General features: G+C 37.5%; 1 protein-coding gene across 7 annotated transcripts in view; it reads left to right on the forward strand.

Annotated features, from left to right (window-relative positions):
- The window catches only part of LOC106029948 (sodium channel protein type 1 subunit alpha), a 98,161-nt gene that overhangs the window by 27,584 nt on the left and 57,119 nt on the right, over positions 1-13,458 (forward strand). For 6 of the 7 annotated variants that reach the window (XM_066999719.1, XM_066999718.1, XM_066999723.1 and 3 more), the window contains 2 exons: positions 2,906-3,224; positions 10,819-10,936. In XM_066999719.1, coding sequence (XP_066855820.1) covers positions 2,958-3,224; positions 10,819-10,936 — 385 coding nt within the window. In that variant the 5' untranslated portion in view covers positions 2,906-2,957. Of the gene's footprint in view, positions 1-269; positions 392-2,905; positions 3,225-10,818; positions 10,937-13,458 lie in introns of all 7 variants that reach the window. The other variant, XM_066999720.1, reaches the window with a different exon arrangement.

Raw genomic sequence — 13,458 nt, forward strand, 5'->3', positions numbered from 1 at the left:
CCAGTGTAGCTCTAGATGCTTCAGACTTAATATGCGTGGGCAGATCAACTATGCATTGTGCAATAGTACAGATGCAACTGAACAACTTCAGACTTCTGAATGTGGTTTACAGATGGTCTGTGCACAGAGTATATTGAGTGTGCTCTGGAATTAACTGTCTTACAACAATCCATACACTGCAAAGTATATACAAATATATGTCACCTGGGAAATTTCAGAAGAAACACAATCATTCTATTCTCAAAGATTCTGAGTACCTTATTTTACAGAATTTGAAACATTTTGCCTACCAATACACTGCACATCAGAAAGTCAATGAAACGCAAATGAAGATGTAGAAGAGAAAAAAAACATCTCTGATACATCATTCACTCCAGAAGGAGAGAAGTTGGTAAGAAATCTGGCCCTTTGTCCCTTCCTTTTTAAAATAAACTGAGAAGAGAAAAGCCTGATTGTAGGTTCTTTCCCAATAGCAACAGTGTTTTTTTTTAATATTAGAAAATAATGACAGAGCATGCAAACTTGTGTGTCTGTAATTGTTCGGTAATTAGGGGCTTGAATTTTTGATTCCCAGAAGTAAACCTAACCATAAAATAAGGAGCTGAGGAATATCTGGAGAATGTCTGGAGAATGCTATTTATATAGAGGAAGAGAAGGTTTTAAATCCTTATTGCTTCAGATACACTTGTATCCCTTTTACCCTTAATGGAGAAAGAATAAGGAAGATGCTGATTCCTTTTAGGATTAGAAATGAGGGAAAGGTTTAGAGAACTGATTCTGGATACAGTCTGCATGGGTTAATACCTTGGGTTCGGGTAGATTAGCACCTTTAATTTTTTTACAAAGAGAAATCTTATTTCTTTAGAATCTCTTCCTCTGATTGTGGCTAATGATTTTATACACCTCAACGAAATATGGGTTGCAGATTCCATAAGCATTTTGACCCCTCATTCATAATTTATCTACTGCATTCCACTACTGAATACATATGTGTGTTTAAGATGTTTGTGCTCACCCTGGCATTAATGATCTACAGGATTTGGGGCTTATTACTTACTACTTTACAATTTTTGTTTGTTTTCATCTCTGCATTTTTTTTATACTTCTAATCTTCCATTCTTCCTAATTTTTCCATTTCACATTCTTCGCTCTCCTAATTCTTTCTACACTGATATACTGTCTCCTCTTTTTTCCATTTTTGTCCTATTTTCATTTTTTTCAGCTTCTTTCCCTAAGTTCTGTTTTTATTTATCTTGTTTTGATCTGTGTCAATATGATCCCCTCCCAGCCACATTTTGTATTCTGACTTCTCTGTCATTCCATATCCCTTGCTTATTTTGAAGTGTACTGACCTGCGTTGATCCTTCAGTCACCTGAAACGTTGACTAATCATTTTTCAAGCACCCCAGCAATGGGTGGAGAGTGAAGTTACCTCTTTATATTCAGGCATGAGGAATATACTCCATTGTGTGCCCAAATATGCATTTCATCTCTATGTCTGATGTCATCAGAAGATTATTCAGCAGCATGAAAGATGTCGGATCTGTAATTTTTAACAGGATTTTTTTTCTCTCATCAGGTTTATTTTTTTCAGCTGCAATGTATAGACAATATATATTAGAATATTTCCAGAATTATGTAGTTACAGCTACTGAATAAAGCACCAGATATACAATAACAGTTACATTGAAGTAAAAGTTGGACATTGCTGTTCTTCTTACCTAGAATCACTACTGTACAAAAACTTACTTGGAACCTCTACTTTGTTCCCTCATATAATATACAGAGCTTATTTTATTTGTTTAGTATAAAATGATTCTACAATGTGTGTTTACTCTTACTGAACTCAGTGGAAATTTCTGCATTAATACTGATGAGCTCTGCTGCTTATAATTACCAGTGTAATCCTGATTGATTCTGGAGAAGTGTGAGGGGATTTTAAGATTATTACAGCTATGAGGAAATAATGTATGTGTTCTTAAGTACCATGCTTTTGCTTATTCACAGGAAAAAGACCATTACAGTTCTAGAGCTGAGAAATTATTGCAGGTTACATAAATAGCGTAACAACCACACAAATGCCTTTTACAAATGTCAAATCATCAACTAAACTGCTTATTTTATTTTTCTTTATATTATTTTCAATATTGTATTTTTGAATATTCCAATAGAGTATCACAGAATCACAGAATGGTTTGGGTTGGAAGGAACCTTAAAGATCATTTATTTCCATCCCCCCTGCCATGGGCAGGGACACCTCCCACAGACCAGGTTGCTCAATACCCCATCCAGCCTGGCCTTGAACACCTCCAGGGATGGGGCATCCACAGCTTCTCTGGGCAACCTGTTTCGGGGCCTCACCACCCTCTGAGTAAAGAATTTCTCCCTAATATCTAATCTAAATCTCCCCTTTTTTAGTTTAAAACCATTCTCCGTTGCCCTATCACTACACTCCCTGACAAAGAGCCCCTCCCCAGCTTTTCTGTAGGTCCCCTTTAGGTGTACTGGAAGGCCACTATAAAGTCTTCCCAGAGTCTTCTCTTTTGCAGGCTGAACAACCCCAACTCCCTCAGCCTGTTTCCACAGGAGAGATGCTCCATCCCTCTGATCATCCTTGTGGCCCTCCTCTGGACTTGTTCAAACAGGTTCATGTAATACTTTGACTGGGGGCCCCAGAGCCAAATGCAGTACTCCAGGTGGGGTTCATGAGAGTGAAGTAGAGAGGGAGAAACACCTCCCTCACCCTGCTGGCCATGCTTCTTTTGATGCAGCCCAAAATACAGTCAGCCTTCTGGGCTACAAGCACAGATTGCATAAACAAAAGCATTTCAAAATAAATGTTACATCTTTCTTACTCAGTGATTGTAACATGTTTATTTAAATTTTATTTTCTGCTTTCTTCTAGAATTTTCCTATGCAGAAGAGTAAATGCTAATTAAAATGTGCAGGATGAAAAGATGGAGCAGCCAGTGCTTGTACCACCAGGTCCAGACAGCTTCCAATACTTCACTAGAGAGTCTCTTGCAGCTATTGAACAACGTATTGCTGCAGAAAAAGCTAAGAATTCCAAACAAGATCGTAAAGACAATGATGATGAAAATGGGCCAAAGCCAAACAGTGATTTGGAGGCAGGAAAAACACTTCCATTTATATATGGCGACATACCTCCAGGAATGGTGTCGGAGCCCTTGGAAGACATGGACCCATATTATATCAATAAAAAAGTGAGTCTAATATCAATCCTGTTCATATGACAATGTTTGGAAAGCTTCATCATGTTTATTTCATTTATTTACAGTGGATAATATAGTTTGTTTCTTCATCTGTTAACTGGCAACCATGTAGGAAAATGTCATTCTTATAATGCAGAAACAGCTGAGCATTGTTAAAAGGACTAGATATACAATAGCAGAAAGTGTTAGATGCCAGTGATACATATACATTCCACCTTCCAGAAAGATGGTAAATAAATATTTAACATCTTGTTATACAAAGTTGATTTAGCTAATGCATGTTTTAGCACAAATTTACCCTCATGTGGCCTTCACGCATGAGTTCTCTACAGAATGATGAGTTTTACAAAGTATGGTTTTTAACATTGAATTAATCAAATGGCACTAAATGTAACATGATGACTGACTGTATAATTTGGTTAAACAATAGCAGGGTATAAATAAATAGAATTTAAATTTATTCTCCTGTACACTGATCTCTAAATCAGTAGCAAAGTGCCCACTGCCCCCTATGGCACAGGACAGAACCCATCAACCTTAGTGGTTATTAACCATTCATTGTTTTCTTTTAGTTTACATCAAAATTTATACAGATTTATATCCTTTGATATAATTGAATTTATATGAACATCAAAACTGAAACATAGTAAGTAGTCTTTGATTTTGAATAAATGTAAGGATTCTAAGTGTAATAATATATGCATTTTTCTGTACATACTATATTATGAATGAAATACTTTGCAAACTTAAAAAAAAGTAAAGACTTATTTAAACTAAGTACACAGATATGCCACACTTTCTCTGAGGTTCTTTATATTTAAAACTGACAGCATGAACCAATCTATAACACACTTTGGTCCCAGGATTCTGCTTTGGTAGCAAATTCTAGGGAAATATATGGAATCAGAGAAACGCAAGGATAAGTGGAAAATATCATAAGGAGAGTGTAAAGCTGTTTTTAAAGTTTCTGTTGTAACTGGCCTTGAACAGCTCTGCAGTCCTTCCAGGATGATTCTGTTACAGAGCTTGTGTACAGCAGAAAAGCTTTACAGCTCATAGTGATAGCTAGCTCGGGTGATACTTTAATTATTAGATACTGTGGTTATGAAAACTCTATAAATATCAAGACAGGAGTTATTTTGATTTGCACAATGTGCTGTATTCTAAGTGTCTTTTAGCTTGCTAAATTTTATGTGATTTATGAGTCCTGTTTTGACAAGAGAGAAAATACTATGTGAAAGAACAATATTTTTATCTTTATTATTTGATGCCTCTGAAAGTGCCTTTATCTGCCATTCACAGTGTATTAAGTTTTATCTTTAAATCACAGCTCTACTTTTACAAAGATAAAAGATCTGTTTCTGTAAAAGCAGGCCTTGTGGAGTTCTGTACTAATTGTGTCTGACTGTTTATGATATAAAAATCATGTATCATCATATCCTTACCTGCCCACAGTGCATCCTGGACCTTTACAGTCAAATCAACCTGTCTTCTGTGTCTTACACAGGGGAAGACATGCTTGGTATGACCAACAGGTATGTCTCTTGAGCCCTTAGAAATTGAAGACCTGTTCAGTCCTTTCACGGATGGAGGTGAAAACCTACTGTATTAGGCAGGTCTGACAGGGTGCAAGAAATGGAACAAAACTATCTGAACATATTCAATCAAGTTTCTAGATCTTGCCTATGTGAAAGGACGAATCTTTTAATTTGCACACTAAATAAATTTTATTGGCAAATAAAATATACTGTACTTCCTGCTGGGATTCTCTTGTTTGTTCTGGTCTGCACATCCACTTCCACTATGCACATTCCACTATGTGCTTCAATCTTCTATAGTATAGGAAAAGAAACAGATCTTTCATTCAAAGACATGACAAAACTTTCTCACCCACTAGAAATTTCTCCCTTCCTCCTTCCTTCAATAGAAGGAAAATAGATTTTCCTAACAGAAATTCCAACAGCTATTTCAATTTTACATCAATAATTTGATTTTAAAATACCTACTTCCTGGATTTTCTTACATAGTTATATGTGAATTCTGGAAAGACTTTTGTCTTGTTTCACTTGTCTTTCAAGAGTCTTGGTAGCAGCTGATGCTCCTCCAAGCCTCAGAAGGAGAAATAGTTTGAGAAAAGCCTGAAGCAGTAAGGAACATCTCCATGAAGAATCAAAAGACTCCTAATGCTCAGTGCATTCACCTCCGTACCATTTTACAGATTTCTTTTTACCCTTCTCTGAATTCCATCTTGTAAAGCCAAGGAGTCGATCAGCACAAACTATGCCAATGTAACAGTCTGACAGCTGCTGCCTGATGGTTAGAGATTATAAATTGCTGCCTGGGGAAGCATCTATCTGAAATTATATTGGTCTAAAGAGAAACTGCAGAATGAAGGAAAATAAGTATTTGCAAGAAAGATTTAAGACAAGTGTATGGATTAGCAGATGCCACTGTTGCTTCATATCTCTAAGATCTCTGCATATACAATATCTGATTTATCTGCAGAACCTATGTAAGTTTGGCTTCCAAACATTCAAATAGGGTATAAAAATGGTTACCTACAGCTTTGATCAGGTTATGCTAATGAACACATTCACCTTGCTTCTTCTGGAAGCCTAATTAGCTGCTAATTAGCCTAATTAGAATTTTAGGAATTTCTTCTTTATTCCAAATTTGAGTCAGGAGTGAAATCATCCATGATATGCCTCATATCATATTGCAACCGCCTCGTATTGCAACCCCTCCAACATATTGCAACCCCCTCACTGATTTGGTGTGGGGGGTGGTGGTGTGTTGGTTTTTTTTTTTGGTTGGTTGGTTTTGTTTGTTTGTTTCTTCGGTTTTGGTTTGTTGGTGGTTTTTTTTTGTTTGTTTGTTTGTTGTTTTTTCCTGTTTTCAGGATGTCATGGGCCAGCAGAGCTGAGCTCTTGCCAAAAGTTCTAAAGTGGATCTTGTGTGGAATCACCACTTTTTTTCTGATGTCAGTGGAGTTTTTTTCAAAAATGAGTGTCCCTCCTTACATAATGTTGAAAGATCCCATTTGAAAATGTATTCTTCCAGATCACCTCCTTACACTGTAAAAGTAGCGAGGTTCAAATGTGTCAATAGCAATTTTCAATTTTGTAGCACGATTGAACAAATTCACTGTTTTTTTTTTGGTTTGGTTTGGTTTGTTGTTTTTTTTTTTCATGCATTGAAATCTGAAGCATCTAGAATGTTTCACATTTCATCGTTGGGACTCTTTTCTTAAGCAATAGGTTTGTACATGTCATGATTTTATATAGGTTAATCCACATTTAGACAGGAATAAATAACTGTGTTGAGCTGGTATGAGAGCCTTAATTTTTGGATAAGGTTAGAAATGGGAAAACCTGTTAAGAGAAATAAACAGATAGGTGTGCTAGCATTCTGTTTGGGTATGTAAAACCTACAACCAAAGAGGATGTATTCATGCCCAATATTAATTTGAAGCTGAAAGGCAAAAGCAAAAAATCTGTCAAAACAGACGACCTCTGTTTGACAACAGAACAGCCTATTATAGCAAAGTCACACCTGATAGTAGTATAGATTTACACTGTATTCAGATAGCCTGAATGTCAGCAACTGTACCCTGGGAACATAATTCTTCTATTATAATATAATACCTGTTCTTATATTCTTATGATTTTATTATAATGAAATGCTATTGACCATGTTGCTCAGTAATGCCTATTGTTAGAAGTGTTAAATTTAGCATTCTAAGTCATTGCAATACTCTTTGTCTAAAACGGAGTAAAAATGAACCTGGATTTTACCCGCTTTTTACATTCCTCTTCTGTTTAAGAGCAAATCTGTGTATTCCTGGTACAATGGTGACTGCCTGTCCATGCTCAAGCTGCCATCACAAAGGATCAAGGAAGTTCACACTGCTATCTATAGAGAAAAGATCAGCTGGAATCCCTGAAGATCCCGACCTGCAGGCATGCGTCAAAATCTGGTCCACTTAGTTCCCTACTTTAAGGGCTGGCTATTTTGTCTTGAAGCTAGGCTGACACATTAAAGAGGAGGGAAATGATAGTTGGGATTAAATGGGAATTACTTCACTTTCCTCCTTCTATAATGTAGATTTAGCATTGCTGCTGATTGCCACTGCATGCCCTGCCTCTTGCCAGAAGGATGTTGATTGATGCCAGTCACCTAATGTGATCAAACCACTAGCTCCTGGGATTCCCAGACTTGTCTTGGCTTGCAGAATCAAAAAGAGCCTGTAAAATCACTTTACTTAACTTCATTACAACAGAAAAGCTGAAAGCACTAGTGATTTTAGATATTGTTGATGGCTTTAAGTGAAATAATTTTGAATTAAAAAGTTCTAGCAAAGCAAAAAAATAAGGTCTACCTAGAATACAATTGTTTGAAAAGATAAAAACAAAACAAGAAAATGCCAATTTGAAATATGCCACAAGTCTTTTGTTCTAGCTGTCCCTAGGGCTTTCCCCAGGAAACCATTTGCTGTGAATCTAAGTTACCAGCACAACAATATGTCACCACTTGCCTTTCAGAAGGTGCTATGAGTTTTTAAATGATGTTTATCTAACCGTGGGAAGTGGAAGTGCGATGCATTAGCACTCAGCCTTCCAGAAACTACTTTTAAAGTCAACGAGGAGGAACGAAAGGAGAAATAAGGTTTAAAGAACTCTCTGTCCTGAGAGGTTCTCAGAGGCTGTGTCTTTGTTCAGCGTGGATTCTTCCTTCTTAGCTGCGTCTTGTCAAAATACTCTTCCTCCTTCTTTGCCCTGCAAAGAATGCAGTGTCTGGGTTCAGATCAAATATGACAGAAGTTACAGAGCTGGGACCCAGGTTACAGACACAAAAGCTGCAAATTGGATACCTCTCTTTAGGGATTTCACTGAATTAATATCCACACCGGCATACTTTGAGTGTGAGCAGTGTCTGCCTTTATAAAATCATTAAAGCACTTTATAAAACCTAAGCCCTGGAAAGTATACATAATCCTGTATATACAAATATTAATCTTATAATTTATTTAGAATTTATTTAGCTTTTCTCAGTATATGCCTGCTTTGTCCTGACAGCTTTGGGTGCAATGTTTCATGTTCATCCACAATGCCTACACACTGGCTTGCATCTGGGCTGGGACTGGGGTGCCATATCGCAGGCTCACTAGGGAAGCTTACACAGGGATTGGATGTTAGCTGTTACCTGCAGGTTTTAGGAAAATTCTCCTTCAGAGATGAGATACAATTTTAGTTCATGTTTGAGGCTACAAGTCCGAGGACCAACAGAGTCATTCTCAAGGCTCCCATCACAGAGATGTTTTGGGTGAAGAATCAGAACTGAGATGGGAAATTTAAGGCTTGTTGGTTCTGCTTATGCAGGGCAGCAGAAAGTAGAACAGCTAAAATAGCAGCAGCTTCCGACTGAAACTGGAGCAGTGCCAGCATGCTGTTATTTTCCATAAGGCATGTTAGAAAAGAGATGTATGTTTAATATGCTTGTGTTCAAAGATTTTTAAAAAGATGTAGGTTGACTAAATGTAGGTGGTGTAGTTTTAGATGCAAAGTTGGTAGGGAGTGTGATTTTTAGTGTTTTTTGTCAACTACCTCATAGCTACAGAAGCTGGGAGTGCGAGCTGTGAGGTCTGGGGGCCAGGGATGGATGGACCTGGGAGGGGAAACTTGCCTCCCCTCAGAACATTGTACCAAAGAACATCATTCATCTGCTTGGTTGCTTCAATATTTAAAATGAAATCTTCAATTAAGGTCAACCGCCGTTACCCTTAAAAGGTCGTTGTTATCTGTAACTGGAAATATAATTTAGGAATATTAGCTCGAGCTTTATCCCATTGCTGTCAGTTCCATATGCAGATTCTCCATTTCTGTGCAGAAGCAGAGAAAAAAAAAATACACCTCTTACATCTTTCCTACAGATTTTGAGCTTGTGCTTGTGAAGTCTCAGTATTAAGGACCCTCACTATTAAGGGATTTGGTCTTTATTTGAAGGTGTGCTGTGCAGACCCAGGACAGAGAGTCAGCTCAGGGAAGAAGCCAGCAAGTTGGGCTAACTTTTCCTCAGGGATTATCCCTGACTCCTCCTCTGCTTTCAGTACTTGGTACCCACCACAGACTGTTAGAAACCCTTATCTCCCTCCATCTTCCAGATGCTCCTAGAAATTGGTATCTGTACTTCACGGTCCATAAATACTAAGCTTCCCAAATATAAGCAGACTAAAGAATCATCCTTCTTGAACCTCTTTGGCATATTTTCTCGGTGTAATGGCCTTCCCAGAAATAGTTTTGTGGTCCACTTGCTCATGGTCTTGAAGTGGCACTCGACCTCACAGACACCAAAAAAGATCAACATATTCCCACATTTCCACTGGCATCCTAGTTTACAGCTCACTTCTTCAGCAACGTAATGATAAAAAGGAGGCTTTATCATAGTTTATCCAAGAAATGTACAACTCTGACAAAACATAAAAAGCAATTTTAGACATTTTTCTTTGCCATATTCTTCAATACCTGTAACTGTGTTTGAATTTAGGCCATAATCCTTGCATCATCCCTTCCACGGCATGCAGGTCTCCTCCAACTTACTGATCCTTTCCTCTGCAGTGTTTTTCATTCTCTTCTGATTGATCCTGCAGCTGAAGAGCACTTGAGCATCAAAAAGAAACCTGACAGTCCACATTTGCAGTGCTGTATTGTTAATGTTGTTGCAGCCATGATGGACTGCAGTGTAAGCAAAGCAATGTCTGTAGGGTTTGCATTCATGTAATTCATATTTGGACCATGGATTTATTTGAGAAAAACATACAAGCTTTTAGGCCCACAAAGTCATCATCAGTTCTCTGAAGTAAGGCTTGCATGCCTTCATGTTTCTCTAAATTTGATAGGCTCTTTAGCTGTTAAATTTAACAAGTTCTCTGTGTTCTGGGGAAGATTCACACCTTCAAACCACAATTTTGCAGAGAGGTCATCTGGGATGTGTCTCTTGTTCTCCTCTGGTAAGGTGTATTCAGATGTCCACAGTCCTCAGAGCTCTGCCTAGTCATCGCTAGATGTGTTATTGCTATTTCCCTCTCTCTTTAGCGCAAAGACCAAGAAACATACTAGAATTTTTAAAAAATGAGAAGGAATGGGCAGTCTACTAAATCAGTTTGTATAAAGATTTCTCTTATTAACACATCATTAACATCCACAGGTAACGTTTTCCTGTTTATGGTATTTTGAACAGGAAGAGAGAGTTTTTGATGGGAAACCATAACTACAATTATAATTTTAGTTAATTGTTTCTGCATCTTTTTTTACAAGAGACAGATCATGTAAATATATCATATACTGAGGATGTTTAACAAAGCAGTATTATAGAAATGTTAATGAATTAAATGTTCTATATTTAAAATTATATTTTTATACATCAGGTAAGTACAGAAATAAGCTTTATTTTGAAAGTGAGTCTTTTTTGTGTACTGGCTATTCAAAAAGTTATAATTTTGGTGATTGTCACTAGGAAAGGTTTTTAAATGAGCATTTACATTGAATATAAAATGTCTTATGAAATGTCTTTTCTTCCTCTTTTTCAGACCTTTATAGTATTGAATAAAGGGAAGGCAATCTTCCGATTCAGTGCCACCTCTGCCCTGTACATTTTAACTCCCTTCAATCCTCTTAGAAAAATAGCTATTAAAATTTTGGTACATTCATATCCTTTTTCAATGGTGGTTCAGAATGTTACACAAAAAAGTAAGAAAAAACATCTCTTTCTATTTCATTGTAAATAAAAGTTTTCCATAAGCTTTTAATTTTAATTTTATTTTACAGTCTGTCTTATGTTAAGTCTCTATAAATACTAAGAAATTTCTATATATCATATAGATAAATTTTAGCTATCCTGTAGAATTTCAATACTTCTGCTGTTGAAATTTACAGGTGGATTTGATAAATCACTGATCTTTTAATTTTCAAATCTTTTTCATTTTTTTAAACATTCTTGTTATAGACATTTTGAATTTACAAGAATTTTTCAGAAAAGTTTCTTCAGATTAACTTTAATATTAAATGTTTCTGACTCTTTTTTGTGCTATGAAGCCTATCCATAATATATGTGTATATATGTATATTAAAAAACAGTTTGTGCTCACAAATTCCAGAAAAGCTCTTAGTTTTGCAGGCAAATAGGTAAATAAACAGCTGCTCAAAAACAGCTATCTCAGGTCTAAGTGTTTCCTGCCTTTTAGGGGTCTTTCTAAGGCCATCCACACAAACAGCTTTAATCTCTGTTGCAGTAGCATGCCTGGAAGCCTGGTTCAGGCATGCTGAATCTCACACTCACAAACTTGCCCAGTTGCACCATATGCCTTTGCCAAATTTCGTACACTGCCAGAAAGCACAGGTAGCTATCCAGCAGGTAGTTTGCAGTGTATTTGTATGTGCATCTGGTGGACAGATTGGGGGACCATAACTGATGGGACAGTGCACGAGATAAGGTTTTAGTCTGGCATGTGAGATTGGTGCCTGATGTTTATAACAGTTGATGCACGTTTCTAGAGAGTGAGGTTTTGCTGCAACTTTCTTGCAAAACTCCAGGACTGGGAAAAGTAGCCACCAAATGAAAACTTGAATATGATAGTAAAACTTTTAATGTTGAACACTTAGCCAAAGGAAGAAGTCTTGTTTCTAGAGACTGCTGGTGGAGTCTTGTAGGCATTTGGGAAAGAGTAAGAAACAAGGCTGACTGCTCATGAGACCTTTACCTCTGAGCTCTCTGGAAGTTAAAGCAGTGAGAGGAGGAAAGGAAAGTGCCTGGAAAGGAGTGAGGGAGCAGCTGGGGACAGTAAGTGACCTGACAGACCTGAGGACACTGTGGTGGTGATGGTGAGAAAATTGCAGCTCTTAAATACATAGTTTTTTCCTTTTTCTTTCTTTTTTTTTTTTTTTTAGTTCAGTGTAGTGCAAACACTGCAACTATTAATGTGTTACCTTAATATGTTCTATGATAAAGTTTGAATTTCAGATGTTCATATTTTGTCAAGGTTAGTTTATAAGAAAAAGATTAGAGGGTAGCGTGGCTTACTATTTTTAATAATCTTGTGACTTTTATCAATAATCAATAATCCCTCTGCTCTGATGTTTTGAGGCAGAGGCTTGGCATTGTGGCCTCTGTAAAAGATCTGTGCCTTTTGCTTTCAACACGAAAGATATATTTTGAGCATAGTGAAATGGGCGCATCTTGGAGAACCTCCATCTGCATGTCCTCCAAATTCTCTGAACCTCTGTGTATGGTGCTCTGATCACATGTGCCCACATGCATGGTCAGATGTTGCTGCCCCTGCACAGAAGCACAGTGTGTCTCTCCCCAGTGTTCAGAGACTTCTGCAATTGTTCTTCCTCACTGTTGGTACTTATTGTAATACCAAACACAGGAAGTGGTAACAGCATGAATTTCTCTGCTGACTCACCTCCTGGTATTTCACCTTTTTTATTCCTCCCTTCTTGCCTGCCTGACTCAACTCAAGGTAGAATGTGCAACTGAGAGGGCAATGCAAGAGTGACGGAGGATGGCCAGACTTTTGCAATGAATAGGAAAGGATTAAAAGGTTAGAATAGGTGGGGGAGTGAGCAGACAAAGAAGGCAGGCAGCAGTGTCTGGAACTGCAGAGTGCAAGGAGTGTTAGAAAGGAACAAGGAGATGCTCAAATGAAAAAGTGGTACCTTGCTAAGTACCCCTATGATAGCCTCTGCAAAGTGAAATTACTGTGTTACTCAGCATTTCCTGACTGCCAGCAGCTGTCTGTGAAACCAATGGGTATTATCTATTTTTTCCAATCTCCATCTCCCAAAAAGTCCACACAGCTGATAGGAGACTTCAGCTGCTGCAGTAACTGATTAGCGCAAGGCTGTGCAGTGGCTCTAACCCTAATCCTTGCTTGTATAAGAACAGTGTGAAAAATACAGTACATTTCCATGAAGAAGCCACCATAAATCAGAATGTATGTGTATAGTTAAATTCTTATACAAAATAAAATACTAAATTAAGGGAAGGTTGAGGTAATAAGTCAAACACTCCAAATGTAGAAGAGGGAAGAGAGGCACAGACGTTGAATGTACCAGTTACATTGGAGATTCAAATGTGAGAAAGCCTGGCGAGGGTTAAGATTTCAAAGTATGTTTGTTTTGAGAGAGAATAGCACTTTGGCCATGCAGCGCACACACATGGCGAGTTA

This window comes from Anser cygnoides, chromosome 6 (assembly GCF_040182565.1).
Source record: "Anser cygnoides isolate HZ-2024a breed goose chromosome 6, Taihu_goose_T2T_genome, whole genome shotgun sequence".
Lineage (NCBI taxonomy): Eukaryota > Metazoa > Chordata > Aves > Anseriformes > Anatidae > Anser > Anser cygnoides.